At 31.5% G+C, this 24,167-nt stretch overlaps 1 protein-coding gene across 5 annotated transcripts in view; it reads right to left on the bottom strand.

Moving 5' to 3' along the window:
* Positions 1–210: 210 nt before the first annotated feature.
* Positions 211–24,167, bottom strand: part of LOC126738561 (scavenger receptor class B member 1-like) — a 210,344-nt gene continuing 186,387 nt past the window's right edge. For 4 of the 5 annotated variants that reach the window (XM_050443948.1, XM_050443946.1, XM_050443947.1 and 1 more), the window contains exons 5-13: positions 23,136–23,274; positions 17,588–17,791; positions 8,328–8,491; positions 8,179–8,270; positions 7,984–8,121; positions 7,775–7,893; positions 7,596–7,721; positions 812–1,041; positions 212–749 (exon numbers count right to left, since the gene is read on the bottom strand). In XM_050443948.1, coding sequence (XP_050299905.1) covers positions 680–749; positions 812–1,041; positions 7,596–7,721; positions 7,775–7,893; positions 7,984–8,121; positions 8,179–8,270; positions 8,328–8,491; positions 17,588–17,791; positions 23,136–23,274 — 1,282 coding nt within the window. In that variant the 3' untranslated portion in view covers positions 212–679. Of the gene's footprint in view, positions 750–811; positions 1,042–7,595; positions 7,722–7,774; positions 7,894–7,983; positions 8,122–8,178; positions 8,271–8,327; positions 8,492–17,587; positions 17,792–23,135; positions 23,275–24,167 lie in introns of all 5 variants that reach the window. The other variant, XM_050443945.1, reaches the window with a different exon arrangement.

The following is a 24,167-nucleotide window of genomic DNA, read 5'->3' as shown; positions in this document are numbered from 1 at the left end:
TGGACTTTACTCGAGACGTTTTTGGCATATAAAAACCGCATAAAAAAAACTACAGTGTGTGTCACATAATTTTATTTTTTTTATCCAAAAATCCTGCTTATCCGTTCGGTTTTTATTAACAAAAATATAATATATGGACGGACTTATTTATTAAATATAAAACAAATTATTTAAGCATAAGTAAATATATAACAATATACAAATAACAACATTTGATCCCGAAGTATAATACAGTATTTATTATTTCTTTATTACATAAAAACCTTAAAACGATATTAAAATATACATTAAAATGGTAACTTTTGCCAATGAGTGGTTGTCTTAAATTCTCCAATAGTACTGCTAACAATATTTAAAATTCGGTAATTTAATTTTTGAATAAAATTTTGAATAATATACTTTATGTACATACTTAAAAATACTATAACTTACATCCCTTTACTAAAGACTAGAATAATTATTATTTTAATGAAATTTGTATAACTGGCTACCTAATATTTATTTATACAGTCCATCATTAATTTAATTTTTTTCTATTATAAATTGAGTTTGAGCAAACCCTTCAATACTAAAAAAAACCGCTTAGAAATTCTAAACGATTTTACTTAGACTAGCAACAAATAATCAACCTCAGCGGGTCAATTTGAGCAACTATTTAAATTTGTACACTTTTACTTTGTTAAACCTCCCCATCTGCATCAATATCTTGAAAATCTAGAAGAGTATACGTTTCTCTTCTGGAAATAAACCTAAGCAAACAAAAATATATTTTTTAATATATTAAAATAAAAATATATATGCAATTTCTAACCTGTTAGAGCTAGATATCAATAAGCTGCTTCTCCTCCTCAAATTTTTCATACCGATTTCTATTGTTTCTTTAGTGAAGACTAGTGACTTATAAGCGTTTACAAAGACCCCAATAACCAAGCAGCTACCAAACAAAATACAGCCATAAGTGAACAACGGGCAGGCTATCTCGGCAAATGTGGTTGCCAGGTACATCCATCTACGTATAGGAGGAGTTAGATCATCTATACCCTAAAAGTAAATATTAAGGTTGATATAAATTATTTAGGACATTGTAAAAAATAGCAATAATAATAAATAAATAAATAAATAAGGCCTAAATATTAAAGATATAAAAATTAAAAAGTATCCATTTGTTCCAAATATGCAGATTGGCAAAGTCTAGAAAACGAATGCTATTCCACGTAACCAGCCATATATACGGGAAAATCTTGAAAAATACATTGTTTAGCCAAAAACAGCCAAACACATCAAATTTAATTGGGAAACATTTTTTGACAAAAATTTCGTTTCTTTGACGTTATTCCCTCATCGCCCAGAGCCCCCATGTCAATTTTTTTAAATGGGAATAGGAATTGAGTGATACTTTGAATGAAAAGCAATTTTATTCGGCACATAGCCTAATTTTTAACAATTCATTCAATAATCTAACACATATTTTAATAAATGCTGAAAATATTCTTCGTTGACCTCCATACAAAAATACAATTGAACCCTATGCTGGAACAACGTTGTAACCGCCAATATGTGTAAATACGGTTGGAACAACGTTGTATGCGACCTAAATAATCCGTCGACAAAGTAGTGGGGACATAGGACAATTTTCTGGTGGTTTTTAGGCGCCATTTTAATTCATCTAATTCATTCGTTTTGTGGAACAACGTTGTATGTGCCGCCAACGTTTTAAAGTTTCAGTCACGTGTTTTATTAATACGTGTGTTAGGTGCGCTGTTCATTGTTATAAGCCGAAATGGATGTTACTTTGACAAGCTCTGTGATGACACAGATTAATAGGGAAAAAAGGCGAAAGATGCAGATTAACAATTCGAAGCAGAATGCCAGAAAACGGTGCAGAGACAATGGAGACGCTTACGTTTCATCTAGAAATGTCCCTAAAGAAGCTTTAAAACGCCCAGATGAAGTAGGATAATTTAAAGTACCTACCATTTAAAATTCAGTAACAGTGATAATTTTTACGACGTGTATGCAAGTCTCACGTGTATGCGTGCTCAGTCGCTTAATGGGTGCTCTGCTAAATTATTGGTGGGAAAGCACCAAATATTATTCCAAAATTTCAGACAGCTAAGTTATGATAGTCAATCACAATACCTATCACAAATTATTTCTATTCAAGATAAGGGGGGTTGAGGAGGCAATATCCCACCGCGCCAAACCACTGTGAAATACGCTATAAAAAAATACCCGTATTCAAATCAACAGTTTGTGATATATTCTCGATCACCCAGAGATGCCTTCAGTGCCTGTGGATAAAATAAAATAGAATCTGGTGCAAATATAACTGACCAACGTGGAAAGCTTATGAATCGTCCAAAAAAACTAATGCTAACAGATGCAGAGAAAATATGTGAAATGCATCCACAGAGAACTGCCTCCCAGCTGATTTGAGCATCTCAAAATTGTATAGACTGTTCTTGGAAAAATACCCACAAAAGTCTCATTAAGGACTTATCATGATATATTTAAAAGTAAATTTAACCTACGTTTTGGACTTCCCAGATAAGACACTGTGACACATGAACAGCTTGTCACAGATACTGTGACAAGCTGTTCATGAAACTTTGCTCAACGAACGATGAACACGAAATAAGGGAAATCGAAAATGAAAGTAAAATCCATCACATACGAGCAGAAGCAGGCTACCAGGCATTAAGACAAGATACCGAAATGGCTAAGATAAATCCTATTTATGTGGTTTTATGCACAGATTTGCACCAAGTACTTTTTTGCCCAAACCTAACTCATTCGTCCATTTTCTATCAGAGGCAATTTTCTACCTATAACTATTGTGTTCATAACATGGAAAATAGTATAGCTACAATGATGTTATGGCATGAAGTAATGGCACTTCAAGGTTCTACTGAGATTGCATCGGCATTACTATTTTATGTCACCCAAAATTTCAATCGTCTTGGTCGAGGGCAGGAAAGAAAACTTGTGGTTTGGTCGGACCGATGCGTAGGACAAAATAACAATTGGAGGATGATAATATTGGTTCAACTATTAGTGAAAGAAACATATTTTACCTCACTTTTATCAGTGGGCAGATGTGATCGCCAAATCAAAAGTAAACAATCCCTTCACAGTTATTTACATGCATTAGACATTTTTTAAAGATTTTACTGATGCAGAAAATTCAATTTGGAAGAATCCTAAATGCAAAATAATACAGGAAGTGTGGATTCAAATAACATCGGATGACCCGAACAGTATCCGGATAAGAAAATCCCATAACACAATTCAACCATGGATGTCGTATTCGCTAAAATCACCCAAGAAAACGATGGTTGAAGTATCTCTGAATGACATATGGGAGGCCTATAATGAACCTCTTCCAATCAAAAAAGAGAAACTTGCCAACTTATTACATATGTGTGATTTATTCCATTAAAATATTTATCAAATATCTATTTTCTATCATAATATTAAATGCGGTGCCGGGAAATATGTAGTTTCGTTTTATTTTTGATTGACATGAAAAATAAAAATTATTTTTTCATTTTAACTTTAACTTTATTTTTAATAACTAAAACAATGTTGTAACCGACGTGGATATACAACGTTGTTTTATTGAAATAAGGAAAATATTCTCGTAAATCCGAATTCTGTATGTGGTCAAGACTATAGAGAGACTGCATCTCTATAGTTAAGTTCTTTAGTGTTATTGATATTAGCCATATATTAAATTCATTTGATTAAGCAATCGGTTATTTTTCATTTTTTTTTTCGATTTTCCAACAAAACAATATTTGGCGGTTACAACGTTGTTCCAGCATAGGGTACAATTATTGTTCAAAACGTCTGCGCACATTAGCGAACTTTTCGGGCGTTTATTAACTGACGTTTGTTAACAATTTCGAAGATCTTCAAGGGAGTCAGGCTTTGTGACAAAAACTTTGGTTTTTAGATGACCCTATAAAAAATCCAAAGAAGTAAGATCGGGAGATCTAGCAGGCCATTTAACGGTACCTCTCCGGCCAATCGTCTCAGTCAGTCAGTCACGTTTAATTATATTTCTTGAGAACAAAATTCATAAAATTAAAATGAAAATTAAAATTAGAGCTGTGTAGAGAATAAAATTACCTATTCAATTCAAGGTATCACTCGACCACCGTCTATAGATTACAACGTTGTAATCTATAGACGGTGACTCGACCTCAACTACCATTTAAAAAAATTGAGATGATGGCTCTGGGAGTGAGGAGTCAGAAAAACCTAATTTCTGTCAATAAATGTCCCCTTCAATGTGAAATGTGACGTGTTTGGCGGTTTAACAATTTATTTTTCAAGATTTTCAGGATGGATTTATTTTGCCCTTGTGACTACTATAGCATCAATTGTTCTTGATGTTTAAATAAAAAACTGTTGCTACATTATTAAATTCATCTAATTTAGAGAAAAATTCAAGAAGAACGGTGTGCATGCAGCATTTCGTGGCATTGTCAAACAATGAACGATCTATTCTAGTGTTGGTGGAATTTTTTGTAAAATCTTTTGATTCAAAGTCATGATAAACTTGATCTGCAGTACTAAATGCTGTCTGCATTGACAGATTGCATATCTGTCATTTGAGTTTTGTGTTTGACGAGTGACTTTGCTAAATAACAGTTAATTAATCATTTATTAAAAACATTAATGCCACGATGTCAGTTGTTCTTCAAATTAAAATAGAATTGCCAGTATGGACGCACCTAAATAACTTCGTAATATCATTGTTCTTTGGAACATATTATCTGTCATTTGACTTTGAAGAGTTACAAGTGACATTGACAGATGATAGTTTATTAAAGGTTCTACCATATGCACGCGTAATTAATTCTTTATTACGGACATCAGTGCTACGCGTAGATGACAGCATTGCCATTGATAAATGTCTAATAGATAATGGCATGTCGTCTGTCGGTTGATTTTAAATTAAAATTGAATTGAGTGGAGCATATCTGTCATTTGATCTTGGTGTTGACAAGTAGCAGTGACCGTAACAGATGACGGGTGACAGCAGTGATGATATTGACAGATGTCTAGTGGATGCCATCTGTGGGTTGTTTTTAACATTAAATTTGAATAAATGTTTATTCATATACAATTTGAAGAAAACAAAATCAAAAACTTTTTAAACGCAAAAATAATTTTTATAATATATTGGCGCAAATGTTATTATTGGCGCAGCATGCAGCTATAGTCAAGCATATTAAGTTTACATAACTTTGCAGTTCACATACCTACCGGCAATTTGTACATCAAAAAGATGTGCTTTCAACTTAAATTTAAATTTATTAAATTTATGCAATCGAGATTTATTTAGACGTGAGTTGAGTGGCTTTATTTCGTTAAAGGCAAAAGTCTAAAATGTACAGAAACGAGGCATAGAATATTCTGTCTTATGTCAAATGTTTACAGAATGTATGAAACGACGTGTTTTAAAGATATTGCGCAAGATATTAAAATAGCGATCATGATTAGCTTAAACTTTATGTGAGAAATTGTATAAATGGTATTTTCATCAGTTTTCCATACAAAGCCATTTCAAGTCAATAAACTTATGAGATATATGAACATGTTTTTTTTTAAATTAAGCAAGTTTAAAATTTAAAAAGTGCCTATTAGTAAAAAGGATTTTCAACCTAGAAAATGCCCTGTGCCTTAACTGCTTTACATTCTCGCTAAATTGCAGTTGTGAATCAACACAAATACCCAGATTGCGAGCGAAATCGACTAATTGCAGTTTATTATTGTGTTTGTAGATGTTCATGTTTAAATTTACCACCTCAACTTAATTTTTTTTTCCAAAGGCCATTAAGTTCGGTTTTTTTTTAATTCAAATGTAAGATATATTTATGAGATAACTCGCATAGTTTAAGCTCATCATTTAAAGAATCAGAGGTCTCAGCAAGTGAATCAGGTTTAAAATATATATGGAGTTTACTGTCGTTTATAGCAAATCTTTTGATATCTCTCAGAAGATAAAGAAGCTGACTCTTCCAAAAACCCAAAAGATTTAAGCTTCGATACTACTAGAAAATGGTTGATCGTATCAACGCCCTTTGAGCAATCAAGCTGTGCAAGTATAGTAACGTTACCCTGCTTTTAAAAATATCACTGGTTACTTTAGCAAGAGCTGTAACTGTACTAAGCCATTTCCGAAATCCATATTTAGTATTAGTTTGTTATTCAAAAAATAATCGTAAATTTGTCAATACAGAATTGTTAGACGCTACTGGCAAAATATCTCGATTTTCTATAACGATTAGGGTTGTGCTGAAATAGTCAAATCTGTTAAAGGGCTGAAGGGCCCTAAGCTTCTGAACGAGTCCAATGCTAACTATTAACTTAAGGAAATTTTATATAAAAAATTTTATATAAATTTAAGCTGAAAACATATTCTTTTGATGTACAAATTGCCGGTAGGTTTGTGATCTGCAAAGTTATCTAAACTTAATATGCTTGACTATAGCTGCATGCTGCGCCAAAAATAACATTTGCACCAATATTTTATATAAATTATAAAGATTATTTTTGCGATTAAAAAGTTTTTGATTTTGTTTTCTTTAAATTGTATATGAATAAACATTTATTCGAATTTATGATAAAAAATGTGACGAGTTTGTTGGACAGCCTGTGATATCTGAGCTTTTAGGGTAAAACTTAAGAGAAAGTAACTTGCCAGTGTGCTGTGTGTCTTTATTAATTTGCTAAAGGTGATTCCTTTACAAAAACCAACGATTTCATTATATTCATAATTACTGTCTCGCTAATTACCTTAGTATCACTGTAAAATATTTTAAAGACTGTCATTCTAGAATGATGGAGAATCAGCTAATATTCTCGATATGTCCATTACTATTACAGTATAAATTGTGTACTTTTACACGATAATGTACCTTCATATGTTGCAAGAACCGCTAGAAACTTTTCGAGCAATACAATATTTAGATTTTGCCATAGCCTGCGTTAAGTCAGAAGAGAGACTTAAATCCTATTAAGCATATTTGGAATATGTTATGAGGGCGTGTTTTAAATTAAGGAATAGTTGTTGAACTGTTTACAAAAGCAAAGACTACAAGTTAAGTAAAATGACATTGATAATTAAATTAAGAGCATGCCAAACAGTTTTCGAACTATTATTAGCAATAATGGTCTTCATACAGTTTATTACCAAGGAGTTTTTTTGCTAACTTTTCTTTAAATTTTATATTTAAAATTTTCGATAATTAGAATCTTTAAATTATTACAGATTGTTAATTCCTTGGTATATAACCAAACAATTTTCCAAATTTTCATTTAATTGTGTTTAAATATCCTTATCCTCTAGACCAATTTGATATATTATTTTATAGATTCATATATAATATTATTCTATTATTTTATAGACTGAAATACAATTGGATTTTTTTAAATTAAATTGATAGTAGATTCATATACATTTATTTAGTTTCTCTATAAAATCAATCAACTTTTAATAAATATATATAAGTAACTCCTCAACTTAACCAAAAAAACTAAGTTATGTAAGATATACATATGTTTATAGAAATATTAGAACTTACCTCTTCTAGCCACATAACAGGAAACATCATACTCCTAAAATCCCTAACAGCCGTAATGTGAGGGGCTTGTAAGACTCTCAAGTTTAATTGTACTCTAATTTTAGCCTCTAAAGGAACCCCTAATTTCTAGGAAAACACAAACTTAGTTACAAATGTATTTTTAGATTTTATTTGCTTACTGGTTGAATTTTCATATAAGTCTCGTGCAACTCCCTCTTGGGTTCCAAACCATCAACAGTATTAATAAAAGTAGGATCTGCATCCAGAAAATGTGGAAACGACAAATAGACTGGAGCATCTGGAATTATTAAGAAAACTTTAACGCTTCTCACATCCATTTAAGTTATGCCTGTAATTTTTAAATTTATATTATAATATTTATTTTTACCATATTGGCAAGGACTAATATTTTGTAATCCTTTTGGCGGGCAATACTCGTTTCCCGGACAGTAGCACTTGTTATCAGGTTTTTTATCTACAGATTCAAATATATCATCGGCTGAGGTAAATAGGTCATAAGAAATACCTAAAAATACGCAGTAAAAAATCTATTTTTATAAACAACTAATTTTTAATAACTTACCATGTTTTTGGTCACTTAATCTATATTGCATTGGAAATGTCCTACATAAATCCTTGTCGTATAAGGTAATAACATCCTTTTTTGTATAGTATCTTACGAGAGAAAAAATATTATAAATATTTATTTATTTTAAATGTAATAAAACATACCTAGGAGGGAAGAAAGATCCCTCACTTGCCTCTAAAGTATTACAAGGTGGCTCATTCCAATACGGTAGAGTTTCCTTACCATTCAAATTTGCAATCAAACCAAACTCTTGCATTCCAGTCATCCCTGTATAAACATTGTGAACTTCTGGTAAAGTTCCATTTCTCTATAACCCAAAAAATATATAAATAAGCAAGATGCCATAAGATAACAATAATTTATAAGGCTAAATTAAAATGCATTACGCTAGAAAACAAATGGTCGTACGTGTTTCGATTTAACTACAGCATAAAAGTATTAAAATTCAAGACGGATAGTTCGAGACTCATTTAGCTATGTAGCTATTAGAATATAAATTTCTTAAAAAAATTCAAAAGTTTAAAGTTATTGCAGGGTTAATAAATGATCTCGAGTATTTTGGATATACAACATTATTTTGGGGCCTTAAGGGTCAAAAATTGTCGTGGATCATTAAGGGATTTAAGGGTAATATTATTAAAAGAAATTATAACGTTTGTCATCAATAACAAGCAAGATCACAGCAAGTGATTTAAAATTGAAACGTAAGTTTAAATACATCTCAAGTCTACTATATATATCTAACTTATGAGAAAAAATATATAACTAATTGCCCTTGTGCAGGATGGTAAATTTGTCAGAGAAAACTATAAAGAATAGCTCCCTGTATTTTGTCGCAATAATAAAACACACTTTGTATATTTGTTGGCTAAGATCAAATACTAGGTTCAGTAAATATATAATTGCCTGGATATATTTTATAGATTGCTTTCAATATTGTAATATAGGTCAGGAAGACACTCTTCCCGTCTGAAACACACTTATGTCAGAGATACGCTTTTATATCTAGAATATATTCTTTTAATTCGCAACGTTGGATTTTTGTTTGTCTAACTCTAATTATTTCCAAGATAACACAACTGACTTAAATGTCAATAAAAGTGGTCATTTTTAAAGCCCCATTAAAACCCCAAAAGGTACCCCAAAAGGTATTATTTTAAAATGCGTTGACGTTCTTCTATTATTTCTGCTAAATGAAATAAATTATTTCAAAAGAAAAGTAGATAGTCAAAGCAAGCCAATAAATTAAATCTAAAATTATAAACTACCAAGATTTACAATAAAATAACCTAAAACTAGAACTCTATAGATAAAATTATAAAACTAAATGTATGCAGAATCCTAAATAAACCTAACTAATCAGTCTAAACTATAAAATAAAAAGAAAATAGTGCAAAGTTTGAGAATAATGTATTTTCATAAAATTAGTCTAGTCTTAACCTTAATTTTTAACCAACTAAATTTAAAAATCATATTACAAGTAACAATTACAATCAGACGATGTTTACAATTTTTATTCCGAAGAAAAGTTTCAACTATTCCATCAAACTGAGAGTGTCGAGGGATATAGGAGTCTTATATTAATTCCCAGAAATTGGAATACTGCTGGAATAATTTATCTGTGAATGTGTTTTTATGAGGACACCAGATCCATCTATTTTCCAGTTCTGGAACAACATTTTAGCTACTGTGATTGTTTCTTTGCTTAAAATAGGATAAACCTTAGGCCATTTACTGAAATACTAGATCTCTAGATTTTAGGCAGCTAGTAGAAGAAGGTCCTGCTACCTTTGATAGCAATTTATTTAAATGGTGCTATAACAAGAAACTGGAGCATTTACCTTATGGTAAGGGTTCTTAAGCAATTGGCTGATTCACACCATCTTGCTCACACTGGCTACACCGTACTTGCATTTAAGATCGCTAAAAGTATTCAATCAGTAAAACCTTTCTATTACTTTTTCCAAGGTCTTGCCAAGGTTTGCCCATAATGCTTTAAGTTCTGGAGCCTATGGTCGAGCAAGAACTGTCAGATAAGTCTCTTTTTATGCAACCGAACTCCAAGACTTTTTATTTTTGTGATTATCTAAAGGAGAAAAACGAAAAAAAAAACCATTAAATTAATAAAAGTTGCGTTTAATCTACAAGATTATCAAAATGAGCATCATTTACTTGTTGGCAAAGCCCAAGACGATAATAAAATTCGTTTTTAACATTTTATAACACTTCTGGAGATATTTGTCGGATTTCTTGCCTAATACGTTCTTTGAGTTTGTCTAAGTTTCCTGGTTTGCTCATATAAATTTGACTTTTCAAATGTCCCCACAGAAAAAAATCAAGTGGGGTGAGATCGGGAGAACGTGCCGGCCACTCGATTGCACCCCTTCTATCAATCCATCTATTTGGAAAATTGTCATCTAAATACTGGCGTACATTACGGGCATAATGTGGGGAAGCACCATCTTGTTGCATTCAGATTCTTTTATCATACAAATCTGGATCGAACTGACTCGGATATAAGGTACGTAAGGCTGGAATTAGTGCATGTTCAAGAAATTCTAGATATCTTTCCCCAGTTAAAATATCATTGAAGAATATGAGCCCTATAACTTGCCTGCCAATTATGCCATCCCAAACATTAGTTTTCTGGGGATATTGTGTACTAGTTTCCCTTACCCAGTGTGGGTTCTCGTCAGACCAGTAGCGACAGTTCTGCTTATTAACATGGCCATTTAGGGTGAATGTATCCTCATCAGAAAAAATGATCCACTCCGAAGATATGCGATTTTCGTCAATGGCGTTTATCATTATCTCACAGAACTGAACTCTGCGATCTGGATCGTCTTCCAATAATTCTTGAACGAGTTGCATTTTATAAAGTTTGTTTGCACTTTTTTAAATTTTTAGCACATATTTATGATGGATAGAGTTTTCGCGAGCTACTCTTCTGGCTGCAGTTACCGGATTTTCTTCCATCGCTAACAATACATTTAATTGGATGTTTTCATCAATTTTAGAAGACCTTTGTCTTGAAACATCCCTCACGTGCCCAACTTCTCGAAATCTGCTTTCGATTTTACTAACCGTACCTTGGTTAATAGGTGGCAAATCTGGATATTTCTGCCTGAATAAGTGGACAACCTCTAGCTGAGTTCTGTCTCCATAACCAATCATCATTAAGATTTCAATCTTGTGGGATTCGGATAAATAAGGCATTTTTTCAATATAAGTTAACTTATTTAACAACTGGTTGAAATTCACTTTAACAGTGACACTACAACAATGTCAGAAATTGTCTCGATACCAATAAAATAAACAAACACGCAAAAAATTTACAAAATATTTCGAGACTTTTAATAATTTAATGGTTTTTTTTTCGCATTTCTCCTTTAGATAATCACAAAAGTAAATAGGGCAATTTAATGAAGAAAAAGAGCTCTTTTCAATGAGAGTTTAAAAAAAGTGGCTTTCCATTTGAAAAAAAAAGTTGGGGTTAATTTGGACCCCCCCTGTAGGTGAAAAAATACAAAAACTATCTTGAAATGTAAAAAAAAATAAACAAAAATCGACGGGTCTCAGGAATTTTGCGAGATAAAATTTGATTTGTTTTAACTGAATTTATTCCAGTTAAAGTCATTACACTGTATATCACTAATGTTCTGGCACACAAAATGCAATTTATACTTTAAAACACTTACTAATGAAATATAATCAACAAATCAATCAATGAGTAACTTTAATTGAATTTGGCTATTGTTATATAGTTAAGCGCCTTTGATTTATCTTTAAACGGTGGTAAATACGTATATGCGAAGTACATTAACATTTAAATAATGTTTAATTAAGACTAAATCGCCTGTTTTTGTTGTTTCATTTTGTTGTTCAACTTCTGAATCATATGGAAACTAAAATTAATTTTTCTTACTTCGTTGTACTATCGCTTATTAATAGATGTAATCTCAGTTTGTCAATTAAGACAGTGTTATTATACTAAAGCTGGGTTGACGTCTAATTTTATATACGTTACTGTATACTTTTTGAAAGTAGATCCACTTTCTTAGAAAAAAAAAGATTTGACCTCTTATTTAGGTGCAGGGTCATAATTAACATTGAAGGGGTCTCTTCTTATTTAAAATGATATGAATACTTATTATGCAGAAGTACCAATAACTAGTATTCTTATACTGTGATCCCTTTAAATAAGGCATCGTCTCATAATTTGGATGGAACTCCAGAGAAAAGAAAGTTAAATGAATGCGAATTTAATCATCACTTTTTTTGCAATTGTTCTTGAGCCCTTGACTGATTCACACCATCTTCCTCACACTGGCTACACCGTACTTGCACTTAAAATCGCTAAAATTATTCAACCAGTAAAACCTTTCTCTCACTTTTTCCAAGGTCTTGTTAAGGTTTGCCCATAATGCTTTAACTTCAGGAGCCTATGGTCGAGCAAGAACTGTCAGATATGTATCTTTTTGTAAAGCCGTAGTCCAAGACTCTTATTAATAATTTATCTTTTATAACCAACGAATTCCATTGAGCGCCATAAGCTTTTGGTTGTAAAGATTTATCAGAAATATCTCTTTATTCTAGCCTTTAAATTCCTCTACACTTTACTACATAAATAAGACCAAACACACACTGATCGTGGATAATCTAAGCTGCGTCCCACTATAAACAAAACTATTATTGCTCTGGGATGAATACTCTTCTGAAGATCACTGCCTTACACATATTTATATAAATGTTTAATAGCTTTTACTGCTGTCTTTATCTCTCGTTTGGTTACAAAATAGTTTTTGGCATTACTAGAGTTTTACTGAAATAAACTCACTTGCTGGCTATTTCTATATTTGTGTGTTATGACAGATCCAATTCCAAAATGTTGGGCACTTGAATCCAAAATAAACGTTTGTCTAGTTATTCACTTAAATTTTTTAAATAACGCACTATTTGTTAATTTTTTATACAAAACCTTCATTTGTATAGGTTTTCATCATTCGTAAGGAGATTCGGGCATTTAATATTATTATCAAGATGAAGGTGTATTTAAGTTCCTTTGGAGTTTTACCACTGGACGCTGGCTCCACACTTAACATATAATGCAAATTTTTTTTATTAAAATCCTAAAGTAATTTTGAAAGTTTTGACAATTTAATTAGTACTTAGGCAATATAATAATAAAATAAGAGCAGGCGCGGACTACTACATAATAAATAGGTTACTGGTAACAAACATATGCTACGTATTTTGGTTGCTGACCAATTGGACCCTTAATACATATCACTAATGTTCTGGCACACAGAACGCAATTTATATTTAAAAACACTTACTACTAAAATATAATCAACAAATCAATAAAAAGTAACTTTAAATGAATTTGGCTATTGTTTTATAGTTAGACGCCTTTGATTTATCTTTAAACGGTAAGAAATACATATTTTTGCGAGGTATAATAATATTTAATTAAAACTAAATCGCCTGTTTTCGTTGTAACTTCTGAAATATATGGAAACTAAATTAAATTTTCGTGCTTCGTTGTAATATCGCTTATTGATAGATATACTCTTAGTTTGACAATTAAGATAGTGTAATTATACTAAAGCTGGGTTTACGTTTAAGGTTTGCGATTTATATACACGCAACATTATTCAGGGTGATTTATATGAAACTTACCGCAAGGCATAATAGGGTTTAAAAGCACTTAAAAGCAGTTCAATTTTTTTTATGGGAGAATAAGTTTTGATGCAACCAACATTTTTTTTGTTAAAGGTTTGTTTGGTGTGATTTTCAGGTGATCTTCATTTTTTTTTCAAATGGGCAAATAGGAATAACGGTTGAATGATTCCTTATTAAAAAACATGTCTAATACATATGTTACTGCGTACTGTTTAAAAGTAGATCCACTTTTTTATAAAAAAAAGATTTGACCTATTATTTAGGTGCGGGGTCATAATTAACATTAGGGGGTCTCTTCTTATTTAAAATGATATGGATATTTAGTATGCAGAAGCACTAATAACTAGTATTCTTATACTGTGACCCCTTTAAATAAGGCATCGCCTCTTAATTTGGATGGAACTCCAGAGAAAAGAAAGTTCCACACTACTTATAGAAATCGATTATTGCAAGATCTAAATGAAGGCGAATTTGATCACTTTTTTTTGCAATTTTGCGAAATCACAAATAAACGCACGAATCATGATATTTTTCTATTTAATGTGTGCTTTTAAGATGACTACAGTTATTTTTAAATGGTTTAGTTAATGGCCTCAATTATCGTTACGGAAGTAACACAAATCCAAAGATTTATTATGAAGCACATATCAATCAACCAATAAATCAAATATGCTTTATTGTCAAAAAATTTAAAAAATTTTGTAGACATAAAAAGCAAAACACACAAGTATAGAAACCAAAATACAAGTACTAAATAAATATATACAAAACTGGGTACAAAAAACATAAATGTACCTGGTCAAATTTCTTATACTAAATGTAAAAAGTGAGAAAATAGGAAAGTAAATAAAAATAGTAACAAGAAAGTAAAATAAAAAAAGTAGAAAAAAGTAACAAAAACAGTCAAAAACGTTAAAACAATGTTTATAAAGTCATAAAAAATATATAAATTTATAGAAATTTAGCAATACAAAATATTGCTATTCTACATCGTGAAAAATTAATAATTAGCCAGTGTGTGTATGATACTCAAAAATTAATATTAAAGAAAAAATAATAGAATAGAGATCGAGTGATACTTTCAATAAAAAGCAATTTTATTCTCCACATAGCCTTATTTTTATAAAATCGTTCAACAATCCAACACATATTTTAATAAATGCTGCAAATGTTCTTCGTTGACCTTCATATAAAAATACAATTGTTGTTCAAAACGTTTGCGCACATTAGCGAACTCTTCGGGCGTTTATTAACTGACGTTTGTTAACAATTTCGAAGATCTTCAAGGGAATCAGGCTTTGTGTCAAAGACTTTAGTTTTTAGATGACCCCATAAAAAAATTCAAAGAAGTAAGATTAATAGATCTAGCAGGCCAATTTATGGTACCTCTCCGGCCAATCGTCTCTAAATTTTTGAAGAATATCAGTCACGTTTAATTATATCTCTCGAGAACAAATTCATAAAATAAAACAATAAAAATAGAGCTGTGTAGAGAATAAAAGTTACCCAGTTAATTCTGATACCTTGACCCCTGTTAACATTAAAAAAAATTGACATGTGAGGAGATGATAATTTCTGTTTTTCAATAAATATCCCCTTCAATGTAAAATTTGACGTGTTCGGCCTGATTTTCAGCCTTTCATTATTTTTCTTTTGTCACTACTATAGCATCAATTATTCTTGATGTTTAAATGAAAAACTGTTGCTACATTATTAAATTTATTTAATTTAGAGAAAAATTTAAGGAGAACGGTGTGCATGCAGCATTACGTAGCACTGTTGAACAATGAATTCAAGTGTTGGTGAAATTTTTTGTAAAATCTTTTAATTCGAAGTCATGATAAATTTGATCAGCAACACTAAATTGCATTGCCAGATTGCATAACTGTCATTTGACTTTTGTGTTTGACAAGTGACTTTGCTAAATAGCAGTTAATTAATCATTTATTGAAAACATTAATGCCACGAGTAAATGGCAGCAGAGACATTGACCAGTGTGGACACACCTAAATCACTTCGTAATTTATTTTTTGAAACATATCTGTCATTTGACTTTGAAGAGTAATAAGTGACATTTTAAGTGACAGTTGACATATTGTACATCGTGAAAAATTAATAATTAGCCAGTGCGTGCATGATACTCAAAAATTAATATTAAAAAAAAAATCATCTACTGCATATAAAGCTCTTTACAGTAAATATGATTTCAAAGCATTGCGAAATCGAGGAAAAGATTTGAATGATTTAATTTCCAAAAGCAGATGATTGAGCATTTTTATAGCTCCGTAAAGAATAGAGCTTTTTATTAATTCTGACCTTGGGATTGGCACATAAAAATCATGCTCTGCGTTTCGAAGTGGATAATTGCGAGATGGTCTATTAGGAATTTCTGATATATGCTTGCGAACCAAGCAAATAGATTCCAGAATGAATAAAGATGAAAAAGTTAATATTTTAAATCTTTTAAACATTTCTTGGCAGTGAGCTCGACTATCAAGTCTTAGTAAGTAGCGAACTGCTCTCTTTTGTAGTTTAAAAATGCGCTCAAACTGAGTCACACAGCATGTGCCCCAGAATGGAAGGGCGTAACGAATATGAGACTCGAAAAGGGCATAATACACTGAAACTGATCTTATGGCAAAACAAGCTGAACTTAATTTTTTAGATAAAACATCGATATGTAATTCCCACTTCAATTCCAGCCGAATATACTGATTTCTTTAAAAGTATCACTGTCGGTCTTTGTTTTTTCCTGAAAATTTAACGGGTAATATATAGTTAGATTTATTTAAATATGCTATTGACCAATAAGCAACGACTGATTTTTTTATAAAACAGAGCTTCTTCGCATTACTCGCTAAATGTGCGTAATTATTTCCATAAAGAGATGCAATTAAGTGCCTCCCTTGATCACCAGACTTTAGTTGCATTTTTTCTTGTGGAGGCACATAAGAAGAAAGTTTACAGTACTCGACTTGACATGCTAGAAATTCTATAAGCATCAATCATATATAGAGGTTGGTGGGCGGACAGCGGTTAAATTTCAAAAACTAAGCAGCAAAATATAAAAGGAAAGCACTGTTGAGTGAGGGTTGAACGTTTTGATATGTTTTTTTTCATCAAAGCTTGACCTCTTTTTGGATCTTTCCCGCCCTGTAATGTCTTGCTATACGTGTTCGAGGAGTCACTGTTTATATAAAAGCTTTAAGATGCTTTAATGATTTTTAAAAAAGATATAACATTTAGTGGATCATCCAAATAAAAGATGGTTACTGTTGAATTATTACTTATTATATTAGTATCTTTTCAAAAAAATATGACAAGCTGTTACAAACTTGACATTTATAATCCAGATTAAAAATCTTTAATAAAAAAAAGTAAGTTGCTTTTGGTACCTTTTTGAACTAGAGGAAAAAATAAACGAAAGAGATTGTGCAATAGATTATTGACCGATTCAAGCTTTTTTTAAATGATGTTATATCTTCTAAGCTATTCAATACAAGAATTAAAAGACTTTAAGATTATCATAATATATGTATAAGGGTTGTTCAACGTAATTTTTTTTACTATATATAACATTTAAAACAGATAATTTGAATGTTTATCATATTATTTATTTATAAATAAATCAGACCATAGTTTTTTTTAAGTCGTCCTAAATTTTACTGGTTTTAGATTATATTTAAAATCTACTATTCAATAACAGTAAAATAATACTTACAGTAATTAAAAGTCCCATTTTGGTTTGCGGTTTTTTCCGTTTCGGATAGAATCTATGGGCCAATGCGACCAGACTGTCGTCGTATCCGAACACCAGCTCGTCTGCGGTTACGCTGACGAACGGTTTCACCGAGCTCATGCTTAGCATCACCGAAATAGCACGTTGAACGAACCAACCGAGATTGTTCGATTGGGACGATAAAGTCTGAAGTAAAGGCTATAGTTACAATTTACGCCAACAAAATAGGTAAAGAAAGGAATTGTTTAAGTTACAAATTTATCAAATACCACTTAACTAAATAATAACGTATCTAAAAAACTAATACTAACAAGATGGCCAAATGTCAAAGAAACTTTAGGAATTAAGGCTATAGGTTTTACGCAATTTAATGAACATTATTAACAAATGACTCAGAAGGTATTTATAGGAATCTTAAGCGCAAAACTGCTGTTACTTTATCAGAAACATAATATGATTAGGAAAGTTCTGGTAAAGCCAGTCTTGGAGCAACAATATTAGCAGAGGATCAATTTCTACATAGGCAAATTTTGATATCTCTCCGGCGTATTACATACTATGCTCTCCTATTACCATTTTACACATCTCTCGCTCATTTTAAATATGTTTGGCTCTTGATATCCTTTTCATATAGGACGACCTCTGTCTTTGGAAGTCTATTCCGTAGATAAGTTTGCGATTTTTTTCTGGTGGCATTTCGTTGGACGTTTAGCTGGCGATTTTTAATTTTCATTCTTCTAGGTCTTTTTAAATATTACGTAGTCTCATTAAGGCTTTCATATATACTATTATATTATTGATATAAGTGAGTTTATCCAGTATTAGCTTCAACTTAAGCTGCCATTTTCATAATAACTAATACTGGGCTAAAGAGCGAAGATGAACTGGAAAAGGTCATATCGTGGGTCTGTTTTACTTTCATTAATTAAAGGTAAAAAAATTCTAAGGAAATAGGGGAGATTCATAAAAACATCACTAAAGTCTGTTTAAGTTTTACATTGCCAAATTTTACGATCTTGGAGCAATTCAGAAATTAGCTTAAAAATCAGTGCGCTAAAGGAAGACGCGAATAAAGATCTTGTGAAAATGTCACCCGTTATGTAACGGAAAAATCTGGATATATCCTTCCTAATTGAAAAATAGCCCAAAAACTATTTCAAAACTAAAAAGTATTATCCTGGCGCTGTCTTTTAGGATATAGCCCCTGTAAGGTATAAACTATTCAATAAAACCCAAATTAAATATGACGGGAATAAGACCTCGACGCTTGGAGGAATGTTTGTTTGTATGGATCAAGAAAAAAATTATATCTTTTAAAAATAATTAGTAACTAATATTGCACTAACTACAAAACCTTCTTTTAATTCTTTTTTGCAGGTATTTTCTACAAGTTTCTTTTTATAGACATAAAGCTCTAGGTATTCAGGTACATAATTCAATATGACGATTATAGTGTAACGATATTGTAAACATCAAGAAATCAGCTGATTGTCTGTCAATCCAGAATGATACAAGTTGCACACCGCACAACGTCTTAAAGGTTAGCGAGAATCTTCTGGAACAGCATTCTGCCGAGTATATAAGGAGCCGCATCGCTAATGAAAATAAGTTGCCAATTGTTAGTTAACTTAAATAGTTGTAAATAAGTACAGTGAAAATAAAAATCTCTAGTAGTCATATATTAGCTTAGAGTTTATATTTTTAGAGGTAGGAGCTTTAATGGAGGTTCTGCTATCCCAGCAAATTAAAGCAAATGGGTTAAGTTATCTAACAAATATAATTGGTCCCAACTTATACAATCTCCTACTCGCGTTAGTGAAAATAGTACCTCGACTCTAGATTTATTAGTTACGAATTCACCAGAAATATCATCTAAAGTGGAGGTTATTAAAATGGATGATATATCAGATCATCATTTGGTTTATTCAGTTTTGCGATTAGAAAAAACTCGTATACCAATTTCATTTCGAACCTATAGGGATTATTCTAATTTTAATTTAGACATTTTCCTGGCAGACCTTTATACTATAAATTGGGATCTTATTTTCTCTTTCAATGATGTTAATCATATGGTTTCTTTTTTGAATGAAAACTTAATGAAAATTTTTGATGCTCATGCTCTAATGAAAAGCTCTAGATTTACTAAGGCACCAGCACCTTGGATAACTCCTAATATAAAGTTTATGATGAGGTTAAGACGTAAAGCCCTATCAAAATATAAAAAGTTAAAAACCGAAGCAGCATTTAATGAATATAAGCAAATCCGTAATTATGTAACGTCAGCTGTTCGAAATGAAAAAAAAGCGTTTCTACAACATAAATTCAAAACTGACCCTAAGTCATTTTGGAAAACGTTAAAATCTTTAAACATCAGTGACTGCTCGAAGTCATCAGAAAATATTCTAGAATATTCACCTTCAGATTTTAATAACTTTTTTGTTAATAGAGTACCAAAAGTAACTTTAAACTCTGGCAATGATATATTTCAACAATATTCATCAAATGATCCCGCTTTGAATTTGGAAAATCAATTTAAATTTAATCAGGTAAACGAAGAGAGCGTAAATAAAGCCATATCTTAAATTAAAAGTACTGCTATGGGTTCTGACTGCATTACTATAAAAATAATTAATCTCGTAACACCTCATATTTCCCCGCATCTAACATTTATAATAAACTATTGTATTTCCATGGGTGTTTTCCCGGATGCTTGGAAAAAAGCTGATATAATCCCTGTCCCTAAGATTGGAAATCCAACGGAATTATCGCACTATCGTCCTATAAGCATACTCCCTGCCATGTCCAAAATTTTTGAAAGAATTGTTAATGATCAGCTTAATGAATTCTGCTTAACTAAAAATTTGCTTCCAGTAACACAGTCGGGTTTTCGTGCAAAGCATAGTACCAGTACAGCTCTTCTTTATATTTGTGATGATATATTTAAAGCTTTTGATCAGAAAAAAACAACAGTTTTAGTATTGCTGGACTTTAGTCGTGCATTTGACACACTGGATCATTTAATTTTATTGGCAAAGCTCCAATATTTTGGGCTACATACTTCTGCTCTTAAACTGCTAAAAAATTATCTTTTAAATAGACGTCAAAGGGTAAGAATTAATTCTATTCTATCTGAATAGTTGCAGTTGGATCAGGGTGTCCCGCAGGGAAGTATTCTTGGCCCCTTACTCTTTTTGTTATATCTATGTGACTTTCATAAATTCCTTCGAGTTTGTGAATCGCACCAGTACGCCGATGACACACAGATCTATCGTTCATTTAACTTTATGGAGGCCATAGAAGCTGTGAATGCTATTAATTTGGATCTTTTAGCCATATCTGACTTGTGTAAGAGTCACAGACTCGTACTGAATGCTGCAAAGTCCAAACTCCTTGTCTTTGGCAAGCCCCTTCCAGATACCGTGAAGATCAGCATAGATGGATCTCCTTTACCTCCTTCTAATAACCAGAAGAATTTGGGCATTGTCCTTGACACGGATCTCAGGTTTGAGGGGCATGTGTCGAGTTTGTTGAGGGCATGTTTTTATAAATTAAAAATACTCTATATGAACAAACAGTTTTTGACAGCTGATATTAAACTACATCTTTGTGATACATTAATTTTGTCAATTGTTAGTTATGCTCAAGTTCTGTTTTGGCCTGCCTTGTATCAACGTGAAAAGAATAGCCTTCAGAAAATTCAAAACGCGTGCCTCAAGTTTAGTTTTGGTATGAGTAAATGCGACCATGTCACTCCCCTGTTGGTCAGATCAGGGTGGCTTTCTTTGGATGAACGCTTTGTACTGCTCCAAAAATCTATAATGCACTACCACCTGAAGTTAAGTCTCTTCTCTCTGTAACAACCTTTAAACAAAAAACTAAAAATAATATTTTTCAAAACCGACATAGGTAATCATCTCTGATCCTTCATTGAAGTACTTACTATGATTTATTGCACATAGCAGATTGTATTTTATTTATTATTTTACATTTTTATTCTGCTATTATGTTCTATAAAATTTTGCATTTGTGCTTATTAATATGGTTAGATAGAGTAGCTTTAAGCTAGATCTCGCCATTACTTATTTAGTAGTTAAGAAAACATGTATTTTTATGCTGAATAAAGAAGACATTTATTATTTATTATTATTATCTGCATTCTAAAATGTCTTGTCTACGTTATAAGGCAGCAAATACTTTAGGCTGGAAGTCAGTAACCCCAGTATCGTCTAGCATATAGGTCTGGAATGAATAGGTCTTGCCGGTGTGTGGAACATTGCCACAAAAGCTTGCACCAGGTCAGTTTCTCATTCTGGCACAGTCCGTGTAGCAGATAGTCTTCCCGTTTAGTAATGCAGGCTTATTAGAGACCGGCCACCTTCTGTCAGCTTTATGTATCACAAAATCCTTATAATTTTATCCTTTCATAGGTGTCATATAGTCCAATTGCTTTTAAAAGCAGAGGACTTTTCTGTGACCAAGTTCTTCCAAGACCAGTCTCACCTGTGGTTTGCTGAGACCTATACGCAGTCCTCATTGCGTCAAAGTGCACCACAAGGTGCAGGCATGGAAGATTTGACAGAGTCTGCTTTGCTCTGGCTAGGGTCGGTCGCATGAATCCTTTAATGAGTGGGCATGCGAGGTATTGGACCTTGTCTAGTTGCACTTAAATGCTTGCCTTTTCAGAAAAAGACTACCAAATGATAGCCGTGTTAGTGAGAAAAGTATATAAGATAAAAAACAATAAAGGATCATAGGTGGAGCCAAGTTTCGAAAGCCTTCTTGTACGCCCAAAAGACGTAGGAGGCTGATATCTGCTTCATCCGTCTAGAATAGTTTGAAATTTAGTGTCACTCTTGGAAATTCCACTGTCCTCGAATATTTCAACTGCACGTCACTCATCTAGATGCGTGGTACTAAAGGTGGTATACCATGAAATAAGACTCGTGAAAATAAAGATAGCCATATAACTATAAAGGGCCTATTTATATATTTAGTGTTTTTTTCGAATGAATCAGAAATTAAAATTAAGGAACAGTCAACGACTGTGTGATGTCGAGAAAACTAGAAAGGAACTAAAAACAAAGTCACATTTAAGATGTGACAGTTTTATTGATATATGATTTAATATAAATTCATTTGAATAAAACTGCTATTCTATGGAATTATTTATCAATTATGCACTTTTATTTACGTCTTTAAATTATTATAAAAATCAATAAGATAATTAATAAAATGTATAACGTCAATTTTGGAATTTTAGTTTTTGTATATGACAAACATGGAAAAATTTTGTTTACTGATATGCGTAGATATATTATTATAAATGCAACCTTGTCACTTAAAATAGCTGAATGTTGGCCAGGATGTATTTTATTAGGGGACTCCCTGCATTTTTTTTCAAATCAAATATTAAATTATAATTTACAAACATCATCAACAAAAATTAATTTCAGAATTTTATAAATGAATGCGTATTTGCTAATACAGTATTAAATAAGCGTATTTGGTAATAAATAAATAAATAACTTACCAATAAAGGAATATTTGGTACAGTTATCTTATGTTGCTGGCTTACACTTAATTCAGGTACAAATTTCAAAATTTTTTTGTGTTGATATGAAACGGTGCCGTTGTCGTGGAATTTGATGTTTACTTTTTCCATGTCCTCCCTGTAAACAAAGAATAAAATATTTTAATTCATTTCACAAAACAGTTTACCTACGAATTAAAACTAATTATTTTACTCTCGACGCCTGTTTTGCTACCAATGTAAACATCTTCAAGAGAAGATTAAAACTTCTCTCAAATTTAGAGTCATAAGTGTCATACCAAAGGTTTACTTACACTAAAGAACATTTTAAGATTTTTAATTGCATATTTCTTTTTTTTTTAATAATCTGTGCAGAGATTCTATTAAATAAATTATTTACTAGAAATATTGTTTGATAACAAGAAATATGGAGAAGACCACCATCATTTATCTTTATATACATTATATTATTTTAAGCATTAAGTCTTAACCCGTAGTTACATAAGGTTACATAAAATGCATTCCATTTATTTTTAGCCATTTTACAACATATTGTTGCATATCTGAATCATATTTTCCGAAGGTTCTAAAAGTCAATTTATAATAGAATTAAAAACATGTGGTCTACGAACTGAACGTTAAAGTGAACGAATGGAACCCCTATGGAGGCATTTCATAATATAGGTAAGCAACTTGCTATTTTTACATGCAGCTTATTATTGGTTAGACATGATTTAATCCATAATATTAAAGAAACACTGATACTAAGGTTTACAAGTTGTTCAGTTAAAATGTTCTAATGACTTTTGGTCTTATTAAACTTGTCAAAGGCCTTGCGTAAATCTGTTTACATGGTATGAATTTTACTGCATTTTTTAACTAAGTTATCTCGTTGATAAACCGTTTTTTTTTAATACAATGTACAGAAATTCAAAACTGTCATTCCTGTTTTCAAATTTAAAAATTGAGCAAATAATTAATAATTTCCAGTTTTCCAGTACTTAGCTACCAGATTTTAATGATTATCGAAGA

Source organism: Anthonomus grandis, chromosome 7, assembly GCF_022605725.1.
Source record: "Anthonomus grandis grandis chromosome 7, icAntGran1.3, whole genome shotgun sequence".
NCBI classification, from domain to species: domain Eukaryota; kingdom Metazoa; phylum Arthropoda; class Insecta; order Coleoptera; family Curculionidae; genus Anthonomus; species Anthonomus grandis.
This window is presented reverse-complemented; position numbering and strand designations above follow the sequence as displayed.